Here is a 23389-nt window from a genome sequence, read left to right as displayed (position 1 = left end):
CTTGATACATTGAACATGGAGCGCACTATGGCAAGCAGTTGGTACTGAACTTTAAACACCCTGCTGAAAGAAAATCAAATTCTTATACATTAATGAAATCGTCTCTTTGTTGTTATTCAAGCAATGTTTTCATAAATCGTAGTAGAAAAAGCAATGTTTCCCACTACACTGATCCCCATGTTACAGTGCACTTACAAACTGGGTGCGAAAAGTCAATACTACATCAACAGACCACCACCAAATGTCCAAAGCGTGGCCTGTGGAAATCGAGGTTCGTCTCTTCAGTCTAGTATGCGATTATAAACCTGCTGGAGAGAAGAAGGATGAGAATATGGCCCAGATCGTGGCCCTTATCAACAAGGACGTTCCTGAAGATAGCCATTACAAGCCAGAAGAGGTATGGGAAAAGCTAGGTAGTTTCTACAATCTCGAGCAAGTGGAGTCGATAGAAAACGAAGATGATAAGAGTGAAGATACTGAAGACCAGAAGGAGCTTGAAGAGCCTGAAAAGTCCAGCAAACCTGAAAGACGTACGCGAACCAGAGGGAAAGAACTGGAGACTAAAGAGAGCAATGACCCTGGTATATACTCTTCCGAGCTCAGTGACGTTGAGGCTGAGATGCCTGAGGATGATGATATACTTAAGGTTAAGACAAAGGCTAGAGCTACCAGGAAACGTACGCCTAAGAGAGAAGAACCAAAGGAAGCAAAGAAGGAAGAAGAGGCTCCACTGAGGAAACGTACGAGATCCAATGCTAAGATAGACGACGCTCCTGCTCCAAAGAGGCGGTCTAGAGCTGGTACGCCGCCAGTGAAGAGACGAATGCGTTCTGGTAAAGAAGAAGAGGATGATAAGAACGAAGAGAAGGAGAAGGAAGAGGCTGAGAAGGAGAAGAAGGAGGAAGAAAAGAAAGAAGAAGAGAAGAAGGAGGAGGAAAAGAAAGAAAAAGAGAAGGACACTCCAAAGAAGGAAAAGGACGCCGAAAAGGAAGACAAGGCTGAAGAGCCTAAAGGTAAGAGAACTCGTACAGCCGTCCGTCGTTCGACAAGAAGAAAGTAAACTACAACAACTTAGCCAAAAGGTTACCCTCGTTTTATATTACCTATTGAATGGTGCCCACTTCACGACCAGTGCAGCATCCACATCCGTGGTTGTGGTCGTCTGAGTCAGAGTCATAGTCCAGGTCACCGTCAAGCTCGGCATTCTGCTGGTCCAAAAGCTTCCAGTCGATTTTGGATGGGTCGGACAGTGCCAGAGCCTCGGACAGCGACTTCAGAGGGTCCTTTTGGTGTACATGTTGAGCACCGTTCTCTGAAGACATGATGATGTACTTGGTTGAAAAAGCGCACCCTAGCAGTGAAAAAAAGATGGATCTGGGGAATGTGAACCAGTGGCCACGATAATAGTCATAATAGTCAAATATGGGCCCCAGGAGATTGACACTGTTGGTTTGACCAGTACTTCGAGGAATCTTAGTTAGAGGGGTTTTCAGTCTCCATTCTATAGACCCCAGTGTACCATATTATCAGTCATTACTATAATCTACAAGATATATTCGTTGAATATCCATTAATCCTATTAAGTCTAGTTCATAATTCATGCAAATGCCACCGCTCTAAGACAAAATGTCCCAGAACTTCTCCCAGAGGTTCTGTGGTGGAGCGTCGTCCCACACCATCTCCTCGATCTCTCTAACACCAGTGTCAATATCACACTCGTCCAATGGTATGAGCCAAGCACGGAGTGTGAAAGCATGTTTAGTGAAACCGTTGAAGTAGAAGTGAGCAACAAGCCACACAGCAAAGAAAAGAATGACTGAGATGTAGGCAGTGAAGAACTTGCTAGCAGTGATGCTAAAGAAAGACTCGTAACCTTGCACAAAGACAAGGAGGAAGCCCAAGATGAAGGCGTAGTAAGCAACGTATGGCATACCCCAGGCCTTGTATGGCAACATGTCTCTGGACATGTTTCTCTTCTTGAGGATCCACATAAATCTCATGTGAGAGAAGGAGATGTTGACCCAGGCAATAAGACCAGCGACAGCGGTAATGTTCAACAACCAGTCGAAGACCTCGTTACCACTGTTGTCAAGAACAAGGTAACCCAAGGCACCGAAAGCTGCAGTGAAAAGAACAGCCACGTATGGGATACCCAGTGGAGTAGCGAGCTTAAACCACTTTGGAGCAGCACCAACATGGGCCAACCCGTACAAGATTCTGGAGCCACAGTAGACGTTGGAGTTACCAGCCGAGATGATGGCCACCAAAATGACGGCGTTGAAGATGCTGGGCAAAATGTCGGTACCGGAGTTGTGCATAGCGACAATGAATGGAGAAGAAGCAGCGAAGTATTCGTCAGACTGCAACTTTGGATCGTTGTATGGAATCAACAAACCCATGAAGAACATCGACAAGATGTAAAAGATGATAATACGCCAGATAACCTTACGGATGGCAGAAGGCACAGCCTTTCTTGGGTTGTGAGACTCACCACAAGAGATACCAACCAACTCGACACCCTGGAAGGTGAAGAGAGCGGAGATGAGGGAAGACAACCAGGCCAAGAATCTGTCAGTGTCGAGATTGTCGACCAAGCCCTGGCCGCTACCCCAAGGACCAGGGTTACGCCAGTATCTGAAGCCCACAGGGCCGGTTTGGCCGGCACCGCAGACCATGCAAAGAGCGTAAATGAGCCATCCGACAACGGCAATGATCTTAAGGGAAGCGATCCAAAACTCGAACTCACCGTAGTACTTCACAGGGAACATGTTGAAGACGGTGATGAGCACGAAGAAGATGGAAATCCATGCAGCCAAGGGCACAGCGTCGGTCCAGAACTGGATAATCTGACCAACCACAGAAAGCTCAAGAGCAAAAGTAATGGCCCAGGAGAACCAATAGTTCCAGCCATTGGCCACACCCAACGCAGGGGAACAGAATCTGGTACAGAACTGAGTGAAAGAACCCGAACAAGGAATGTAGGTAGCCATTTCACCCAAACTCTGAGTAACGGACCAGGCCAAGGTCGTAATGAAAATGTAGGAAATGAGTGCCAACACTGGGCCAGCCGAAAGGGCATTCTTGGAGGAAATGAAAAGACCAGTACCGATAGTACCACCCAAGGCAATCATAGAAATGTGCCTGGCCTTCAAGTTTCTCTTCACCTCATGTTGAGGTACGAGTTCCAGGGAGTCATCCCTAAGGTAGTCGACGTTCTTTTCCGAAGAACCGATAGTCTTTTCAACGTCGGACATGATTGATGAAAATCAAGAACCAGAAAAACAAAGGTAACAAGGGAACAGGAAAATACACCAGGTTTTATAAGCGGATGGAAAGTGAGGGCAATGAGTACAGGGTAAATGTCGCCTGCACGGTAACCCAGCCGCTGCCGTAATCTGACATTTCGCTTCATTCAATTTTTTTACCCTTCTTCGCTGCTTATCAAGATGCACAAAACGCCGCTCAGTTTTTTTTCCTTTCTTTTCCAAGGCCCTCGCCAGTTCGCCGTGCATTTCGCACCGCCAAATCGCCTTTTTTCTTCCTTTTTTTTCGCGAAACGCCCTATGCCAACCTGCCCAACCTGCCCTACCTCAGCGCTCGCCTGCCGCCCACGAACTTCCATCGCCAGCGCCTGCAAACGGTTCGACCTGGGCTGCCGTTAGGAATAAGGAAGAGTAAGGGGTTTCAAAAAAAGGATCTAGCGTGTTATCTATCTTTCCCCAGGTTTAGATAAGCGGGGGCGCAGAAGATCCCCCTTGTTTTGGACATCTGTTGGGGTCAGTGGTTGATGGTTGATTGAGGGAGCCCCAGCGCTGCCAGTACAGGCATCCTCACGGCAATTGGACTGCCAAGGGTACCGCAGAAAAACGCCGGGCCACCGTTCGTCCAACCAAACAAGAATATTAGTTGTTTAATTAGCACGAGATAATTAGATTAGATTTGGTTTTTTATTATCAAGAGGTTTCTTGACTACTCTGTTCTGGTACTGGGCTGCGACCCAGTACCGACCTACTGTTTGCAATTTCCACACAGAATCTACAAAATCCATGGGTTGCAAAAACAACAAGAAAAAATACTAAACACTGTCCAAAACACCCGCCGTGTGGATAAAAGAAATCTTTTAATTCCCACCATCATCGTAGTTTCATCCTTTTTTTTATTATCCCCTGTTTCTTTTGGCGCCTCTCGGTTTATCTGTTTCTCGTGTTATCCTGGTCCTGCTTTTGTGTCACCGGCCTCATCGCACTAATTTCCCCCTCCAGTGCCCAAGGCCCCCAAAGCCCCAAGACCGACAAAGCCTTATCGCAGTTAGACCAGCGGGGACTCGCCTTGGCGAACCTTAATAGACTATCCTGTTTTGTTGATTCCCTTGGGTTATTCCATTATGGACTTTTTGGTACTGCTGTTCAATGGTGATTGGTTGGAAGCGCAATACCTCACTGCATGGGCCCAGTGCTATCAGAGCCACAAAGACCAATCTGTGGCAGCCTAGAGATATAGAGGGAGTGGGTTTCTCGTGTGATGGATTACGGGAAATGGTATTTAGCGGGAGGAGGCCTGAAACAAACTAGCATCCAAAAGGGTAATAAGAGTTGGTTTATTGGTTGGAGGAATGGAATCACCGGAAAATGTCTTAGCTTGTTCTGGCTTAAAGAGGAGACTCCCCCGTTATTTGGTTCTCCTCAGTGCTAGCATGCGAGAAATGGTTGCAAAAATGTCGCAGCCAGGGGAAAGTCCATGACCACGTCTGGTGATAGATTCGGGTCAAGCTTAAGGAGGTTGTTTAGAGGGTAGGGGTGGTGGAGAGCTTCAAGGGGTTGAAATAACCGCTTTAGTACTACCATCCAGTCTTGGTTATGGTGGTGAGCGCAATTCCAAGCCTGGTACAACAACCAGGTACATCACCAACAACAACTTTAAACGGGATATCCCAGAAATCAAGCCCTTCCTCTACAATGGAACCCCGGCCCCGTCGTCTATGAATGACGTGGCCTAATTGACCTCGTCTAAAGTTTCTGGAGTGGACTAGAGTAGAATACACAGAAGCGCAAGATAGGCGCAAAGACTCTTACTTGTGAAGCCACAGTTACTCATAGGAGAAAGAGTGCCACTAAAGGGTTTGGATTGGCCAGGTGGCCATACTGTCCTCTAATTTTGGTCTGTGGTCAACGACTTTGTGGTACAATAGATCCAGGAATTGGGCTACATGGTACACTAGAAGTACAAGCTTCACGGCATGACAGTCTAAATGCCCATTTCCACAAACCCCCCAGGCCGCTAAACCAACCTTATTCCTTTCTCTGGCACCTTCCTGACTCAGTTCCGCTCCAACCTTCCTTTTTCTTATCCATGTAGAAAGCTGTCAAAAGACCCTGTTTCACCTGGCCTCCGCCCCATACTAGGCATTTGCACCCGCAGCACTCTATCCACCAAAACTCCTCCACCATCAACACCTTCCATTCACGTAGACTTTTCAATACTTCGCTCTTTCTTTCCCTCCTTTCCCTCTCCTTCTCTTTCCCAAACAACCTCCTTCCACTTCCCTGGTTGCTTCCTGGCTTTGGTTTTGACTTCCTCAGGGTTCACCCATTCCGCGCTGGCTGAGGGGAGGAGAGAGCGAGACGGAAGAGGGAGTGGGATTCACTGGAAAATACATTCCTTTAAACTGAAGGAGTCTCGGCTGCTACTTCTTCTGGAGTCACTGGAGGCTTTTGATGATTGTTTATTTTTTTAGATCTGGGGGTTTCACAATAGTCGTTTCTGGTTAGCGCTGGGTGGGTTCGGGAGCCGCTTCGGATGGCTAAAAAGGTTAATTTGGTGGGTTGTTCGTGGAAGGTAGTTGACAGCGTAGGGTGAAGGGGAGATTGGTTGGTTGCTGGAGGAAGTGGAGGTTGAGTGTTGGACGTGTTTTAATGGGTAGATTGGGGGGGGGGGGGAAATAGGGACTCAGTTGTAGCCAGAGAGCTTAATAGAAACGGATACCTATGGTCTGGTGGGACATGAGGATTTAATTGGATTTCTTAGATTCTTGAGATGGTGAATCTTGACATTTTTCTGTTCAATTGGAAGGTTTGAATGGTGCAAAGAGAATATGGTTATCGTATAAGCTAAATTGAGGTTCTCTCAATACGAATCGACCAATGAACACTAAGCCGCTTACCAAAATCCTTAGAATTGCTTTAAACTAACCTAAAAATTAACAACAATTTCCTTGAGAAAACCTGATGCTTTCATTTGAGGACTACAAGAAAGCCCATACAGAGAAACCTAAATGCACATGCACCAGCTTAATTCCATAAGACTGATTCCAATTGAACAAATGGCTTCTTATGATCCACTTCAATACTTTCATTATACTATTTTAAAGCGACGAAATGCCCATTAAAGCGTTGATATGCCGATTTGGAACTGTGATGACTAATATCATCAGAGGAGCTACAACAGCACTGAATAGACAGAAGGGACGACCAAGAGGAGCAAAATCAACATATAAGACGCTGAAGGGGTCATTTTGTCTCACGAAAGTTTCTTCGGTCCGTTGTTTATTAAAACAACTAGACGATTTATTAGTCTACGACTTCAACTTAACAGAGGTATACGGAACTTCTCCAAAATATTCAAGGTGCAAACAAGAATGCCCACGACCTCTGAAAACCTCTAAAACCTTTTCCTAAATCATAAATATCTTTATAATAATCCTTGGTGTACTGAGGGCATCAAACTTTTTTCTATTGATGGAAGAGGCTCATTTTGCAGCCACTATGTATGTAATTTAAGTAAGATGAAAGCTAGGCTTAGTTCAAGATCTCAGGGCTCGTGAAGCTCGTGTAAGCATGAAATATGGCGTGGTCTACATCGAATGCTAACTATTTTTCATTTAATATCAAAACAACATAAGTTTGGGTAATAATGATCAGTAGAATACAAACTTGGCACGGCCGGAAGTGACAGCAACAGTACAACCATCGTGGCCGTTACCGTTGTATTTACCGTTCTCGTAGACACACTCACCGTTGACAACGGAGTTGCCGTCGGCGACGATCTTGACTCTGTAGTTTGTAGCATCTCTATTGTTAGGGTTTGGAATCAACGAAAGGTAAGCAATACCATTCGTCCAACCAGCACCGAAGTTCAATGGAGCCCAGTTACCGACACCAGAGCCGGCACTTCCCCACAAACAACCATCCTGGTAGCCAACACCAGCGTCGTTGACGTAGTATTGAGCAGAGGTAGGCAAGCCCTTCCAGGTGTAGTAAGTGTCGGAGTCGACAGTGGTCAAAGCAATAGACTTGCCTGGGTTAGCGACAGTAGGAATAACCATGTTCTCAGTACCTGGGTAGTCGGTTCTGCAAACAGAAACAACCTGGCCCAACTTGTTCTCAACAATGGCAGTGTCTTTTCCCCATTCACACAAGTACTGGGTGTCCTTGTTGGTACGGTACAACTTGCCGTTCTTACACAACAAACCACCAACGGAAACACCGTTAGAAGGCTGGTTAGAAGGCCATTGAGTCTTGGACATACCAGACTGACAAGCGTAGGAACAGTAAGAACCCTCCTGACACTTACCGCCAGTAGAAGTATCACTGTTGTAGATACCAGACCAGCCACCGAAGCCCAAGTGGCTGAGGGAAATGACACCATCACCAACTGGGAACAGGTCACAGGAATGGACACCATCCTGGAATTCGTTGTATGGGCCTTGGTAGTCACCAAGGTCACCCCAGATACCGTGGTCACCACCAGTTGGAGTGGAGCCAGACGACAGAGTGGAAGCACCTGTGGAGGAGGCTGGGCTGGAGGAAGGAGTCTCGGTGGAGAAGGAAGAGGAAGTAATAACGGAGGAGGAAGTGGTCTCGGCCTCAGTAGAGGAGGTTGGCTCCTCAACAGCAGTAGATGGAGAGCCTTGGATAGAGCCAGCGCCGTTAACAGTCACAGTGACGTAGGCGTACTCATAGACGACTTCTCTCTTGTGTTTGTGGTGAACATGCACCTGAGTGGAGGAACAGTCTTCGTCTCTCTTGTTGTAAGCCGGAAGGGCAGAGGCGACGGAAGCGAAAGCCAAAGAGGCGATCGAAGCTTTAGCGAATCTCATAGCTATACGTTAGTAAAAGACTGGTAGAGGCGAAACAGAGTCTATGTAAGGAAGTTGGCTTATCACCAAAACACGAGGGAGGTGCGTAAACGAAAAACGCCAACCATCAATGCCAACGCCGCGAAGCAACGCGGGCACGAGGGTAAGACAACAGTGAGACAAGCAGGTTTGCGTTTTGGTGGGGGAAGGGACAAGACAAGATTTGGCTTATGGCAGGAGGAACAGTAGGAGGGATTTTTCGCAGCCAAAAAGGAGCTGTTACATTTCGCGAAGGTAAACAAAACACGCACCTTTCGATGCGCCTTGACGCACGACTGGCGTAAAAATGGCAAAGCCCTGCCCAAAACAGTGAGCCACCAGCGCTACCTGGAGTGCAGGTGGTCATATTTCCTGCACACTCGTCTTGGTCGCGAGGTTCTTTGCACCTGCAACGCGCTGTCGAGCTGGTGGCTTGGACAGATTTGGAAACGGTTGCGAAAAGGCTGGTTGCCGCCCAAATGGCCTTAGTTCAACGGGGAAAGAAGGAATCGAATCAAAAAAGCACAAAAAACTAAGCTTTTGAGTTTGCTGTCACTATGGTTTGTAGGTTTTCTGGTCTTGCCGTTGCAGCCAATTGTAGTTTGCATGGTTGTTGGTTGGCGCCAAGAGAGAGTATGCCAAGGGCTCATGAAGGGATGTTATGAAACAAAGGAGGGGGTGTAGCACAAACCCGAGAAACTCCTAGCACAATGAGTGCCGGCTAGAACACAAACAACGGCTTCTGATGAGCTTCTGAAACGGAGCCTTGGCCATGGCAGTGCCTGGCTTCCCCCCTGGCTGGACCTAGACCAGGACCATAGCCGATGTTTCAATACATTTGTGTTCATTCCTCGGCACCAACCGACGGTCCCATTGTTTCATAAATCCTTGGTGATGCCCCCTTCGGGCTCTTTTCTCTTGATGTGGTTTCCGTAGTGGAATTGGTGGTGGTAGTGGGATAGAGCAACGAAGGCCACAGCATCAACAGAAGCAAATGACAAATATCAAACGACAAATGGCAAATGCTAAATCCTTTGATGCCAGACTCCTTCTCCCTCGTACTTCAATCACGAAGCTATAAGGAATATGTCATCTCCCACCACACGTACTTGTCCCACCACACGTACTTGTCCCACCAGACAACACTACCAACCACAACACTCAAAATCATTTCTGGTCTTTTTCATTTCGATTCTCCCATCGTATAAGCCTACTGCTTGGCCGGTAGACATGCCATCCATTTCAAGTACCCTCTTTTCTCAGATCTCCTTTTTACCTCTAAATGTCTTCACATCTTGTCTCTCTCGTCTCTCGTTTCTGGAGACTTCCATCAACTCATATCTCATAAATACATACCGTTTAGTAAGGAACGTAATTGCCGAAGCAGGAAGTGATCGCTGTTTGTTAAGGAATGACAGGTTAAACCGGGACGATGGGGAAACAGAAAAAAGAGAGAATCAAGAACTGCGAGCGAGCGTCTACTATATATATATGTGGGTCCGCAGCCCCACTAAGTATGCTGGGTTGCGAGTTGCATTGGGAAGCGCGCGAAAAGCCATGCTATGGTTTTTGCGGCGCCTGCAAGTGATAATGGGCGTGCAGGTCTGGCTTTTTAGCTTGGGCATATGGTTGCAAAAACCACTGGTTGGTTACATTGTAGTGGTTAGATGTGGGTGGGCACTGTCATCTGTTGGATTTTGGTTGGGTAGGGCTTGTAAACAAGTTCTGTTTGGGATATGCCGTTTGTTCTCTGGAGTTCCATGTGGGTGCGGCTCGTCTGGCTCGTCTGGCTTCGTCTGTTTACTATGGTCTGCAGTGTCTATATATGGCCTGAGTGGTTGGTCAAAGGACACATGTTTATTTAAAGTTTACGATGACTAAAGGATTGTAACGTTGGAGGTTTTGTGTGACGACGGCTGGGATGAGCTTGTTGGGGATGAGTATGCTACGGCCATTGGGTCGCTTGTGCGGTGGAAAATAAGCTTTCCTTCGACGGAACCTTCTTACCGCTAACCTTAAACGAGGTGAAACTTGTTTCTTTTGTACTTCGCTTCGGCTGATTTAAGTTTGGTGTGCTCTGCGGGGTGTTGGGCATTACATGGCGTGTTGTGTGGTGGTCTCCACCATCTATAGCCAGGTATGAACCTCTTCTACTATGAAAGTCATATAGATTGAACTATCTTTTAATTAGAGTTCAATTGCTGGTCTATCCAATCCCTGGCCTTTGTTAACGGTAATGACATTCCACTTTCCGTACCACTTCCAACTTGAGTGGATACGTCATTCCGGGCTCTTCACCTTCTAAGCCTGGGTCCACGTCAAAGCTGGCTACTACGAGGCTGGTAAGGCTTCTCTCTGATTGTCTTTGAGGCTTACCTGATCGCAACATTCAGTGGCTGCAAAATGCTGGTCGGTGCGGCCATGATGTCACCATCCATATATGAGATTCACAAAGAAGAAGCAAGATAACGACAATGCATTGGTGGTTACTAAAACAGTAAAAGTATTGTTTATGTGAGGCTAGGGTTCCGTCTTTTGTGGCTAAAGCAGTGATATGAAGTACTTTGCTGGCCATCCAGTAGATAGAAGGCATGTAACCTAAGCATCACATATTGTACAAAAGTGGGCTTCAGTGGCTAATTGGAATTTGCGCTATGGCGGCCTACCAATCCCTAAATGTCCCCTCGAAACCACATGGAAAGGAAGCCTTATCTACTGGTATCTCCTAGAATGCCTTAACTAGCTAGTCCATCAACAAGGGCCATGTACTGGCAAAACGAGGCCCCCTAAACCCCCCCAAAACGCCTAATTTCATCTTCTTCATCACAAAAAAACCCTCCCGAACACCCCTTTTCATTCTCCTTACTCCGTTTTGCGTGGTACCCTCGGTCCCTTCCAAGTGCTGGTTGTACCTTTTTCGCAGCCATAACCAGCGAGCAACGGTTTTTTCGCAGCCAATGCAGAAACACAAAAATGGGTCTTTCCAAAGGTAAACATAAATAACAGGAATAAATAAAAACACCCCTTCAACAGCAAGCATTGATATTTCTTGTGATGAAGCATCAATTCGTTTTAAACAGCACTTCTCTTGGTCACTAGATATCCCTGGGCTTCCACCACCTGACAACCAGCATCGTACTATTGGGGCGTAGAAAGTTGGCTTAAAAAGCGCTCATGCTGCTCCATTCTTCTTCTTCCATTGCTCGCACATGTAGGTCATTTGGTTACTGGAGGGGGGAATGAAGAAGAACAACATTCCGGTCCCGCATGGGTCTTGGCTCACACATTCCCTGGTGACGATCTGACGTGGTGATGGTTTGGGGGAGGATATAATGTTGCCCTGCTGGTGGTTTGCTGTGGAAGGGGAAGGTCTTGGGTGGTTAGGGGGGCATAGGATCAGGGAAAAGCAGTGCTGCTTTGGGTGTCAGGTGGGTGAGTGTAGGGCAGTCAACAGGTGAGTAGCCAGTGGGCAACAGAAGCATTGGGGAAAAGTAGGTATTGGGAAATTACATGCCAGAGAGTAGCCTGTCAAGTAAACGACTTTTTATGTTTTCTTATGTCGTCTAGACTCTATTTGGCCTAGGAAGATGGTACTTCTGACCACTACTATACTCTAATGGCTGCGAAAAGTCGTTACTGTCACTAACAGTCAGTTCTGGACGCACGTAAGAGCATCAAGACCTCAATTAAAGGCACTTTCTAATTCTCGTCATTTTTCAATTTCAGCTTATTTTTTTTTTTTTTAGTATTTATTTTCTTTTCTCCCACCATGTCTACTTTCTCCTTCTTGGATAGACCCGGATAACGGTGTTTACACCCGTGCACCAGCTATATTCCCCAGACTCATCGAGCTCATCGCATACTGATAACTGCCTAACATCTACAACTGCAATGAGTGCTGATCCTGAAGGTGTGAAAGAGCCAGTTTTGGATTCCAATGTACTGGAAGCCGCCCAATCTGGTGAGACCATTGCCCCCGAGTCTCATGAAGTGGAAGGCTCTGCGGAAGATGACGTTGTGCAAGATACTCTGAAAGACGAGGTTGTGCAAGAGACCGCTCAAGCTGATGCCCCAGCTGAAGAATCCACAGAGACTAAACCAGAAGATGCAGCCAATGAAGAAGTGAAACAAGAGGTTCCTGAAACTACTCCAGTGCAAGAAGAGGCTGAATCTGCTCTAAACACTGAGACTTCTAGCACCACTGAACCACAAGAAGAAGCCCAAGAGGGTCTGATTGAGAAGGCTGAACCACTGAATGAACCCGAGACTGCCAATACTACTGAGGATGCTCAAACTTCCGCTGAAAATGTCAGTGAAGCTCCGAAGGAGTCGGAAGAGCCAACGGCAGAAGAAGCCGAAGTGGATCACGAGTCTAAGATCAAACAGTTCATGCTGAATGACGAAGAAGTCAAGCAATTCTCAGATGAGGAAATCAGCATTGACGGTTCCTCGAGTGATTCGGATTCTTCTTCCAGTTCAGACTCCTCTAGCTCCTCGGATTCCAGTGATTCTGAACTGGAGGGCGAGGATGACAATGTGGCCGTGGACGAGCTTGATGAGGAAGATGAATCTCCCAGTGGACCAATTCTCTCTAAGAATGAGATGGACGAGAAGGCATTCAGTCTTCCTGAAGATTATAAGGTTCCGGAGAATGCTCCACTTGAATATGTGGGTAACCTTACAAGTTTATTTGAATGCAATGCTATCGTCAAGGCTAATATATCAGGTGAGTTCCGTGTTCTCAAGGATCAATCTGTTTTGTGTTTTGAAGATAGACTGATTTTGGGGCCTCTTTTTGAGACTTTTGGTAAGTTGCAAGCGCCACACTACAGAGTCAAGTTCAACACTGAAGAAGAATTCCTTCAGATGAAGCCCAAGAAGGGCGAGAAGGTCTTCTATGTCGTTCCCGAGTCTCAATTCATCTATACAGATTCTATTAAGAAACTCAAAGGTACAGATGCAAGTAACTGTCACGACGAGGAGCTTCCAGAAGATGAGCAAGAGTTCTCTGATGACGAACAAGAACTTGCAGCCAAGCAAGAGCGCAAGAAGAAAAAGAAGAAGGCCAAGGACTCCAAGGATGGACCTCAGTTGAAGAAGCAAAATACAAAGCCTGAACTGACAAAGTTCACTTCTTATGGTTTCGCTCCTAGCCAAACCACTTACGCTGGCCTTCCTAGAATCCCTCACAGAAACAATCAGCAAGACCGTTCCAGCCAGACTCCGCCAGTCCAGAATCAGGCTCCAGCTCCGGTTCCGGTCCAGCAAAACCAAGCATACCTGTCGCCTAACCCATATGGCGTGCCTTTGAACACCGTTCAACAGCAGTACCAGGGTGGAATGCAACCAAACGTCTACCAGCAGAACCCATATCAGCCTCAACAAGGAATGCCTCAACAGGTACCTCAGTACCAGCAGCCTCAAAATCCTTATGGTTATGGACAGCCCTATTGGCCTCAAGGAGGACAAATGCCCCAGGCTATGCCTCAAGCTGCTCCTCAAATGTACCAACAACCTCAGAACCCATACCAGCAGCCAATGCAACAGCAGCCACCTCAGCAGTATCCACATGGCTACCAGCCCCAGCATCCTCAGCCTCAGCAGCAACCTCCTCAACAAAACAATGCATTATATCAACTCCAAGCTCTTGTGGCTAATCAGCTCAATCAGCAAGATCAAAACCAGCATGCCCAGCATCCGCCGCAGGGCCCCCCTCAATAGAGTGTACTATAGTTAAGCTTCATTAAGAAGCCGCAAAGCTCGTTTAGCATGATCTAATGAATAATCGGGAAATCCAGCAAGTTTAGCAACTTCAAACGCGTAGGATCGTTCACTTATACCAGGCTCTAGCGTATGATCAAAGCTGATGTTCTCGGCTCCATCTGCCTTGTGGACTTTAGTACGATAGAAACGTACATTGGCCTGAGAAATCTCATCAGCATCTAATAACTTCTTGAGCTCAGTTCCAAAGTGTGTAGCAAAAAGAGTACGGCATTTGTTCTTTTGAAGCAAGCTGACAAGTGCAGCATACGAAATTGCCAACCCTTCTCTTCCACTTGTTCCTCTTCCAATTTCGTCAACTATAGCCAAAGATTTGGAAGTAGCGTTACTTAAGATGTTGCTGGTTTCGATCATCTCCACCATGAATGTACTCAAATCGCTGAAGATATCGTCTGATGCTCCAATTCTAGTAAAGATTCGATCCACAATGCCGATATTAGCTTTTGATGCGGGCACAAAAGAACCAATCTGTGCCATTATCACTATTAAAGCGTTTTGACGAAGAAACGTACTTTTTCCTCCCATATTGGGCCCAGAGATGATCCAAAGGTTTCCGTCTGGTCCGAGCTTCGTATCGTTTGGAGTGAACATCTCACCGTTCGTCTTGAGGCCAGATTCAACCACAGGATGCCTTCCTTGAACAACATTCAAGTAGTTTGATTTCACAAACTTGGGACAAACAAGGTTATTCTCTCTGGCAAGAATCGCAAAAGATGAAGTAATGTCTATGAAGTCTGCCATTTTGCTGACTTTTCTGATCTGCAAGGTTTGTTCGAGGATAGCTTTTTTGAGGTTTTCAATGATTATCTTCTCCATTTCCTCGATCTTGTGAACTATGCTGCTGCGCTGCTCCTGAAGCCTAGTCCATTTAAATGGCTTGTAGATTAATGTAGTCTTTTTCTTCTCCCTGATTTCCCCGTTTTCATCAAGATGTTTTGCTATTTCGCCAGACATTTTCTGACGACAAGAGATGTGTATCACGTCAAAGTATCTTCCAACTTGATCCTTCTTTATAACAGTCGCTCTGGGATCAACTGTGGCCACATTTTCCCTGACACTCTGTAACATCTCAATTTCTTTTCTTTGTATCTCTTCTAGCTCGTTATGAAGTTTGCTTAAATCTGGATCATGGTCTCTTTTAACGTTAAACACAAAGATGGGTTCACCTTCTTTGGTGCTGTCTTCGTTTTTATAGTCGCTAATAGCGGTTTGAGACGAGCCCAACAGATCGCTCAACAGACCTGAATCTCCTTCTTCAACAAGCTCTCTGGCATTTACTAACACGGGATCAGTATAGAGAGTGTCAAGAATTTCATTAGCAATTCCAATAGGTACATCAAAGTCTTCAATAAATTTCAGAAGTTTCTCATCTTCATTTTCTTGCCTGAACTCTTCGAGTAGCGTTTTAAGCTTTTGTAGCTCTCCAAGGCCCTCGCCAATTGCTAGAAGATGCGATACAGGTGGTCCTGCTTTAAGTGCTAGCTTTTGAAGGGACCTTACGGGGTCTCCAAGCCTGGTAAGCTGATGTCTAAGTCTCATGCAAAAAGGATTGGCATCATGAAAGAGTTGAACAAACCGCTGGCGTGTTTTGAGCTCCTCAATGTCCAAAATAGGCAGCTTTATCCACTGAGTCAAGAGTCTCGTGCCTGATGGAGTCACTGTTTCCTTGATAGTATTGAGAAGAGAGCCAACAGCAGAGTTCAGGCCACTGCTCAGACGTTCAGTAAGCTCCAACGCATCTCTTGTTCTGGAATCCATATGCAAATATTTGCTGCTATAGTATTGGTCGGGAACATCAAGCAGTAGTGGTCTATCAGGTAGGTTAACATTTACGTAGGAAAGCACCATATTCATAGCAGCTTCCTCGCGGACCGTGAAATCTTCAAGCTTTTTTCTGGTAGTCTGAAGACTGGATTTCAATTGAACCTTATAGTCACGGTACGTTGTTTTATGGTAACGCACAAAGTACTTTCGTAAATTAGCCATTTCAGAAATCCAATCCAACAGCTCATCCTGGTCCTGCCATTCTTTCAGCAAGATAACTTCACTTGGACTGATTCTATTAAGATCTGATGCCAAATCAGCCATGGTTGTCTCTTGCACATGGAACTCTCCCACTGATATATCTATCCACAGAATGCCCACGGGTATATCAGGATTGGGCCCTTGTGACGCCTGTGGAGGAATATAAATAGCAACCAAATAATTGTTCTTTGAAAAATTAATGAAACTCTCGTCAACCAATGTTCCTGGGGACACGATTCTGGAGACTTTTCTATGCATAATGGATTCTGTGCTTGACTCGTATTGGTCAATCACAGCAACGTTAACTTGCAAATCGTGCACTAGCATCTTCACGAATTTACGTAAATGTGCCACTGGGAATCCAGCCATAGGCACACTATGATTGTTTGTTCGTTTCACTGCCACTTTTATTCCCAATTTGGGCGCCACAAGCGTCGCTTGCTCAAAGTAAAGCTCATAGAAACTGCCCACTTGTATAAGGCAAACGCATCCTTTATTAGCATCCATAAGGCGTCTCATTGACAGAAGTAGCGGTGTAAGAGCCACGTCCTTGGTCTGTCCACCTCTATCCCAGTCTTCTGGCGGAGGCCTTGGTTTCGTGGCAGTGTCTTTTTTGGAGGCCTTTGAAGCGTAAGTTCGACTTAAAGGTACAATTCCAGTCTTAATTATATGCTTAGGATAGGAACTTCCCCATATTGGTCGTTGTAGGTCTCTGGATCGCTTCCAGAAAGAGCTCAAACAGGATCGTAGAACATTGGGTCGGTACATGGAACTTGCAGAAAACTATAATTAAAACGCGTCGATACCAATATCTTATATCATATAGATCACTATTAATATATTAACGGGAGGATATATCACTCTGGGTAAGGACTATCAGTCGATCTCGCTTAACTAAATTTCCACCTCTGATGTCTCTTGTCTGCACCACTATCCACATCGCGTCTTGTGCGCTCTTCTATATACATTAAGAATGGGTGCAAAACTTAGTTCAAGTAGCCCTTACATCCTGGAGCACCACACAAACAGCGGATTCTTTCTGCGTCGTTGGTTTCACGTTCGAACTTGTAATCGTACGTGAGCTCTTCGTTTGCGTCAATATCACGCAATGCATAGATGACGATTCTCTTTTTACCGTCAACCTTGATGATTTTAGCTGTGCAGCTGGGGTTACAGCAGTGGTTGATGAATCTTGCAATACCACCTTTTTTGGTAGCGTCAATGACAACATTTTCATCGATTCTGAAAAGATAGGATGAACCAATACCTGTTCTGAGGTAACTTTTTTCTCTGTGCTCGGCAACCTGCTGTCTGATACTCTCTCCAACATACTCAATGATCATTTCCTTGGCTGCAATAGGCTCAAGAGCGAAAAGACCCCAGTTGTGAATGGCAGATCTGGCGAACGAAACAGGCTTCTTACGCTTGTTCAAAGCGTTCAAGTTGAGAATATCTGACTCGGTACTCAAAATCTGTTTCTGGGCACTGATATCGGCTGCAAATCTTCTGTTGTTGGCACGGTTCACACGAGAGCTTTGAACACCACTATTGGCAGCTCCACCAGAAGCGTGCTCTTCCTCGTCATGCTGAACGGTCTTGAGAGGCTTATGGATCTTCCTTCTGTATGGCAAGTACTCAATCTTATCAGCATCTGCAATCTTTCTGTACCCTTCGCTCTTAAAGGAGCCTGTAGAGCATTCCAAACGGTCACTAAGAACTCCAATAGACTCTTCTTCAGAAATGATGGCTTTCGACAGCTCCTTCTGCTTCCAAGCCCAGTACTCAGGATGCTTGACCTTGGCAGGTTCGACATTGGCAAGTACTTTACGCGCCAACTCCATATCCTCGTCGTCCCTAACAACATTCTCCAATCTGTGTAAGTCAAATAGACTGCCAGCTTGTTGTTCGACTTCTTCAAGAACGGGAACGGGAGCGGTGGTTTCTGTAGGAGCATAGAGTTCGTCGATTGGTGCAGCCTCTTCTTCTGGTTTCTCCTCCTCAACTTCCATCTCATCAGCGGGTTCGGCAGTTTCCTCCTCTTCTTCGGAAGTCTCGTCGTACATGAAAGTCTCACGAAGCTTAGAAGACTTTTGTCTCTTCGATGGCGCCTCTTCTTCTTGTGAGGTGATTGTCAGAGACAACTCTCTCTTCATGGATGGGGCAGGAGTCACAGACCGGCTCGACTCTTCTTCATCTGACGCGTCAGAATCTTGATCAGCATAGTTCAAAGCGTGCTGCATTGGAAGCATACTCTTCATCTTCTTGGTCTTACCCTTAGGAGAAGCACCAAGCTTCTTGGTAAAGCTGGGAAGCATCAAGACACGATCATTATTAGGGTCGCCCTTCTTGGTATCCTTACGCCTATCCTGTAAGAACGAGTAAGAGCCAGCAGGTTTGGCTTCCTCTTCTTGCTTCTTTTTGTTGGCCAATGCCTCCTCTTCTTCCTTCTTCTTCTTCAAATCGGCCATGAGCTCAGGGTAGTTTGTTGGTGAAAGTAGGTCTAGCACGGTAGGAGCAATAACTCTCTCTCTAATATCCTTACTCAAGAAAGTTTGGAATTCTTTAATAAGCATGTTGGTAGCTTCGTCAACGATATCGTGACCAGTGCTATGGCTTTGAGCCACTCTGGATGCAATCTTCTCGGGATCGAAATCTTTTGGAACGCACATTTCCATGAACATACGGTATTCGAAAAACCGTAGTCCGTCCTCGTACTTATAACAGCGGTAGCACTCCTTGAGCGAGTTGAAAACAACGTAGTAGCCTTTCTTGTCGACTAGCACTCTTGTCCAGTCGTACTTCATCAAGACCTTCTTCACGTCCTGTGACGAGATCTTGTTCACCGGAACAAACTCATCTGCAATAAAAACGAATGGTCTGTCTTTGACGTACTTTATGAGTTCGTCAGGGATTTCACACCCTTCAATGAGCCTGTTTCTGTGAACCTTGGACTTTGTGGTGGTATTGTTGCTAGGAAGCTGTCCCTCGTATGGTGACTTTGACTTATCTGTATCAGGTGCGTTTCCAGCAGCCTGCTCTTTCTTTGCTTCCCTTGCTTCTTTCTTTCTTTTGATCTCCAGAAGCTTCTTCTCTGCTTTCTCACGTTTGAGTCTTTCGACTTGAAGTCTGCCCTTGGCGACTTTGATCTTCGTATCTAGAAGACGGCCCTCGCTGTCATTGAGTCCAATCTTCAATTCTTCACCATCTAGTTTGGGAGCCTCGAGTCTGACGCGCTTTATAAGTGCTTTGGCTGTGCGAGAAGACTTCTCTGCGCTGCCTTGAAAGGAGAAAGTAGCAACACCGAGTGGAACAGCATTGGCAGAATCGTTCAAGAACTTCACATCCTTGATCTTATCTCCTAAAGACTCGAAGAAGTTGACAAAGTACACTTCTGTAGTGGAGTTCGGAAGATCCCATACTATCAACTCGGTAAGTGGAGGCAGGCCCAAAGAGTCCTTGTCGTATATAAACCTGGGCTGGGGTAGATGCTTGAATTGCAATTTCTTGGATGCTTTGTTGGGTTTGGAGAAGTAGTTGTGGACACCCATCTTCACACGAGGGTCAGAAGGCAGACTATCGTGGTGCTCGGTCTGGAAACGGAATTTTTTGGTATTATGCTTTCTTTCGGCTTTCGGAAGTGCCAGGTCTAGTTCTGGATCATATGTTACACGGTAGTTTTTCAGGATATCGACTGGGGTCAGGAAGGGTCGCAGGTTTAGGTGGGATATGTGATGGAGACACTGCTCAAACTTGGAATCCACCGGGTTTTCGCCCGTGGCTGTATTAGTGCCCGAAAGCTTGAATTTTTCATGCCTCGAAGTCGGGTCCGAAGCGCTATGGGGAGGTGTAGACACCGCAGAGCCATCATCGTTAGTATAAGACAGTCTGGAGCCAGAATGGCTGTTACCGTTTGCGTATTTATGACTTTTCGACGAATACCCGTTTCTATAACGACTCTCCGTAGGCAGCGTTTGCACAGACAGATCTGGAGTAGGATTCCCATCGGAGACTGGTTTTCTCAAGGAATCATTCCTCGAGTCCAGGTACCCAGAAGCCCGTGGTTTTCGATTACGATCGTAATGCGGCAGCCTCAGCAGAGGATACTTGCCGCCTGAAGGCCCACCGAGGCTCGATGATCCGCCTGAGGAGCCGTACCGGTGTCTATGTCTCTGGCGGTTGAAAGACATATATGTGTATGGGAGGTTCCGAGACTTAGGGGGAAGAGATGTACAGGTTTCTGCTGCTCTCTTGTATGCTAATCACAAGTGTCCAGTTAAAGAAACACGTGGAACCCAGTTATAAACAGCCCTATGATATCTGCCAGGCCAAGTGTGGTGGTATACCAGTCTATCTTGTGTAGTTTACTGTTGAAGAAGTATGCACATCTTGCGCGTAGTAGTGAGTGGAGTGTATATAGGAGACTGGTCTGGGGCTACCGGTTTTCCAGAAGGTCCAGCAAAAACGATGGTTTGAAGAGGTAAATGGGAGAAAAAAGAGGGGACGAATACTGGACAGTTTGTGGTTTCAGTGGTATACTTTTTATTGTTTTTCGATGTGTGGGTGGTGAAATGACTGGGGACTTGATAGGTTTTCGCTTAACTATGGAGCGGCTTTTCGCAGCCACGCCAGAACCGTGAACAGACCATAAAGACGTGAAAGACGTGGATTTTGGGGTGGAAGAGGTGGTAGAGGTGGTGAAAGTGGATGGTGGGGTTTGGTTGGCTTTGGTGATTTGGTGGGATTCAGGGAGGTAGTGAACGGTGGAAGTGCTTAGTTCATGCTTTTAAGGTGAGCTAGGAAGACAGAAACAGGTTTAATAGGTACTCAAGTTTCTTCGAAATAGAAGAGAAGGGGTTTATTTTGGTTTTGACAGGCTTTTTCCATTTCAGACTTTCAGGTTTTGAAAATCAAGACTGTGGGTTGACAGACGCAATGTGGTCACACGACAAGTCGATCAGCCCTTACTGATAGATAAACCAACCATTCACCTTCTTTGAAGACTAGGAAGCCTTCAAAACGAATCAAGTCTCTGTAAGTCCTCAAACAACTTCCTTTGCATTCATGGACCCAATCTTTCATCTAGCTCTTCCCTCAAAGACCTCCATCACCAAAGCCATCAACGTTAGCCAAACTCATCAAAGAATGCCGGATGCATCAATCAGCTTTCGTTGCAATCGTTTCACTCCCATCTTTCTGCCTTTTGAACGCCTCTTCACCTCACCTTTCATTGCTGTTCTGGCTGCCACTTTCCTCCTCATATCATCTCTGCCCTCCTCATCACCGTACCTACACCCAATCTCTACACGAGCATCATAGCCCAACGCTCCCTCTTCTTCAAATAATATGCGATTATAGTACAGATGCATCACATCACTTCGTTCTGATGTGCTTCAAAGGTCCAGGAGAGTGGAAGAAGTTCATGGCGTACTCCTTCTTACGGAAATGTCTCTCCTTTGGCTCCTTGACATAGTATGACCAGCCCTGGCCCTCGGCAAATCTAATAGCAGCCTCCTTAGTGTCAAACTTCATGATGGTGCCTTGCATGTAGTCACCACTGGACTGGTAACCGATCAAGTCGTTCTCCCATCTGTTTTCTTTACCCAAAACGTCCCAGTCCAACTTCCAGAACTTTCCGTTGTGACGTCCGGACTGTGTGGCTGGCTTGGCCTCTTTAAAGATTCTAACGGTTCTGGATGTGGTCAATTCCTCTGGTGCTCCAGAGACAATCTCATTAGGCTTCACAGTGGAAGCGTCCAGAAGAACTGGTTTTTGCAAACTGTGCACAGTACGCGAGAACTGACGGATCTGCGTCCTGGCGAAACCTCTTGACAACATTCTTGGTATGTGTGGGGGTTGTAGAAGGTGTTGTAAGATAAAGCTATAATACTTTTACTTTTCTTTTACTCTGGTTGGCTAGCGCGCGTCGTGTGCGACTCATAAGATGTCCCTCCGCCGTGGGCCCACCACATACCAGGAATCCCCCAAGAAACGAAAATTCAAGTAAAGACCAATAACTAAGCAAATAGTATCAGAAGACTACATCGCTTGATGCTCCTGGAATGGAAGTGTTCATCATTTAGGGCCTGGGATGGTGGTCTTACCTGCAGTACACATCAACAACTTCCTTACTACTACTAAGTAAGGGCGCTTAGATCTACATCTACTCATTCCCACTCAGTCTCCATTCCTTCTTCCCATGAGCAATCCACAGATCACTCAGTGCCTTAAAGATGTACTACCTACCCATTCAGGGCCCTTTCCTTCCCAATTGGTTTCATATGTCGACTCCCTCTACAGTCTAAGTATACAGAAGATTCCCTCACTTCCATATAGGGCAGATGTAGCACGGTACCATTTATGTGCTTACCTTGGCGCTTTGCGTTGTCAGCAGAGGTTTTCACTTCCTGAGCCTCTGCCTCAGAGGATTCCCGTACAGCCAAAGTTGTTGGAAAAGCTATTGGACGATATAGAGGATAAGGTGGTAGCTGCAACACGTTCTCCTAGCAGTACACCTACGAAGAAACGTGTCATGAGTCCGGCAATGCTGCCGCTGCCATCTAAGAAGAACAGTGTACCTAAAATTTCTAGTCCTTTGAAGAAATTGCAGTCGTTGAAGGAAGATAAGTCTCCGAAGGGTAATAATGCTTTTGAGATGGAGTCTCCATTTAACCCGAGCAAAAAGCTTTCAAACGAAGAATCTCCATTTAATACTCCTACGAAACGTAAACTCGAAGAGGCTAGTGGAACCCCGAAACTGCCAAAGACTCCTAGAACTCCAAAAACGCAGAAATCTGCAGCTGCTTCTCCAGGAACACCGCGTTACATTCGCCAGCTTACTGTTGCAGATATTGTATCTTTTGCAAACAACTTTTACATTCCTGCCCAAGTTACTCCTCAGCTTGTGGAGAGTTTTATGGCCCAAAGACACAAATTTTTAAAGAAGAACGAATGGCTTCTAGCGTGTGGGCTTGTTCACGCTGCATACATAAGAATCAACAGTAAACTTTTGGAAAGGACTATTGGAAAGAAGACGGAGCTTCAGGATCAGCTTTTCCAGTACCAAAAGGGAGGACTTATGAAGATGAATATGATTATGTGGATCAACATTATCGAAGAGTCTGTCAAATCTGAACCTTGGATTGTGGATTTGGAGTTGAAGTATGTGCACAATAACTGGTCATCCGAAGATAACTCGAAGGCCCGTGAGGTGGAAGGAAAGCTAGGAAAAGGCTACGAGCTTCTTGAGCTGTTTGGATCGATGATAAACCCTTCAGTGATGTTTGACAAGCCTTCACAGGTTGAGTACTACAACCGTTGGACCAGTAGAGTTCTAGAGCAACTCGAGAAATAATTTGGCAAAAATATGGATATTTGAGAAGCAAAACTCATCCCTACAATGGCACACAGCCTCACCTTATTAGGTTATGATAATTTGCAGCCATTTACAATATGCTTGAAATCTTGTTAACT

General features: G+C 46.0%; 8 protein-coding genes across 8 annotated transcripts; 3 read left to right on the top strand and 5 right to left on the bottom strand. All coding sequences in view use genetic code 12, as the record gives it.

The window, feature by feature from the left end:
* Positions 1-241: 241 nt before the first annotated feature.
* Positions 242-1060, top strand: EAF7 (Eaf7p; the record flags this gene model as incomplete). The annotated part of the gene is made up of 1 exon (XM_025484462.1): positions 242-1060. One exon carries the CDS (start codon positions 242-244, stop codon positions 1058-1060), a length of 819 nt encoding a protein of 272 aa, XP_025342677.1.
* A 556-nt stretch (positions 1061-1616) lies between these two features.
* On the bottom strand, positions 1617-3254 carry CXQ85_000726 (uncharacterized protein; the record flags this gene model as incomplete). The annotated part of the gene is made up of 1 exon (XM_025484461.1): positions 1617-3254. One exon carries the CDS (start codon positions 3252-3254, stop codon positions 1617-1619), a length of 1638 nt encoding a protein of 545 aa, XP_025342676.1.
* A 3659-nt stretch (positions 3255-6913) lies between these two features.
* Positions 6914-8095, bottom strand: SUN41 (putative glucosidase; the record flags this gene model as incomplete). Its single annotated transcript, XM_025484460.1, has 1 exon — positions 6914-8095. One exon carries the CDS (start codon positions 8093-8095, stop codon positions 6914-6916), a length of 1182 nt encoding a protein of 393 aa, XP_025342675.1.
* Positions 8096-12004: 3909 nt separating this feature from the next.
* Positions 12005-13834, top strand: CXQ85_000724 (RNA-binding snoRNP assembly protein; the record flags this gene model as incomplete). Its single annotated transcript, XM_025484459.1, has 1 exon — positions 12005-13834. One exon carries the CDS (start codon positions 12005-12007, stop codon positions 13832-13834), a length of 1830 nt encoding a protein of 609 aa, XP_025342674.1.
* A 43-nt stretch (positions 13835-13877) lies between these two features.
* On the bottom strand, positions 13878-16674 carry CXQ85_000723 (mismatch repair ATPase; the record flags this gene model as incomplete). The annotated part of the gene is made up of 3 exons (XM_025484458.1): positions 13878-13887; positions 13932-16579; positions 16660-16674. The coding sequence occupies 3 exons, from the start codon at positions 16672-16674 to the stop codon at positions 13878-13880; spliced, it is 2673 nt and encodes an 890-aa protein (XP_025342673.1).
* Positions 16675-16905: 231 nt separating this feature from the next.
* Positions 16906-20106, bottom strand: SET1 (histone methyltransferase; the record flags this gene model as incomplete). The annotated part of the gene is made up of 2 exons (XM_025484457.1): positions 16906-19610; positions 19659-20106. The coding sequence occupies 2 exons, from the start codon at positions 20104-20106 to the stop codon at positions 16906-16908; spliced, it is 3153 nt and encodes a 1050-aa protein (XP_025342672.1).
* A 1183-nt stretch (positions 20107-21289) lies between these two features.
* Positions 21290-21754, bottom strand: CXQ85_000721 (uncharacterized protein; the record flags this gene model as incomplete). Its single annotated transcript, XM_025484456.1, has 1 exon — positions 21290-21754. The coding sequence occupies one exon, from the start codon at positions 21752-21754 to the stop codon at positions 21290-21292; it is 465 nt and encodes a 154-aa protein (XP_025342671.1).
* A 361-nt stretch (positions 21755-22115) lies between these two features.
* CXQ85_000720 (origin recognition complex subunit 6) lies at positions 22116-23270 on the top strand (the record flags this gene model as incomplete). Its single annotated transcript, XM_025484455.1, has 1 exon — positions 22116-23270. One exon carries the CDS (start codon positions 22116-22118, stop codon positions 23268-23270), a length of 1155 nt encoding a protein of 384 aa, XP_025342670.1.
* Positions 23271-23389: the final 119 nt, after the last annotated feature.

Source organism: Candidozyma haemuli, assembly GCF_002926055.2.
Source record: "Candidozyma haemuli strain B11899 chromosome Unknown A_2014730914, whole genome shotgun sequence".
Classification (NCBI taxonomy): domain Eukaryota; kingdom Fungi; phylum Ascomycota; class Pichiomycetes; order Serinales; family Metschnikowiaceae; genus Candidozyma; species Candidozyma haemuli.
This window is presented reverse-complemented; position numbering and strand designations above follow the sequence as displayed.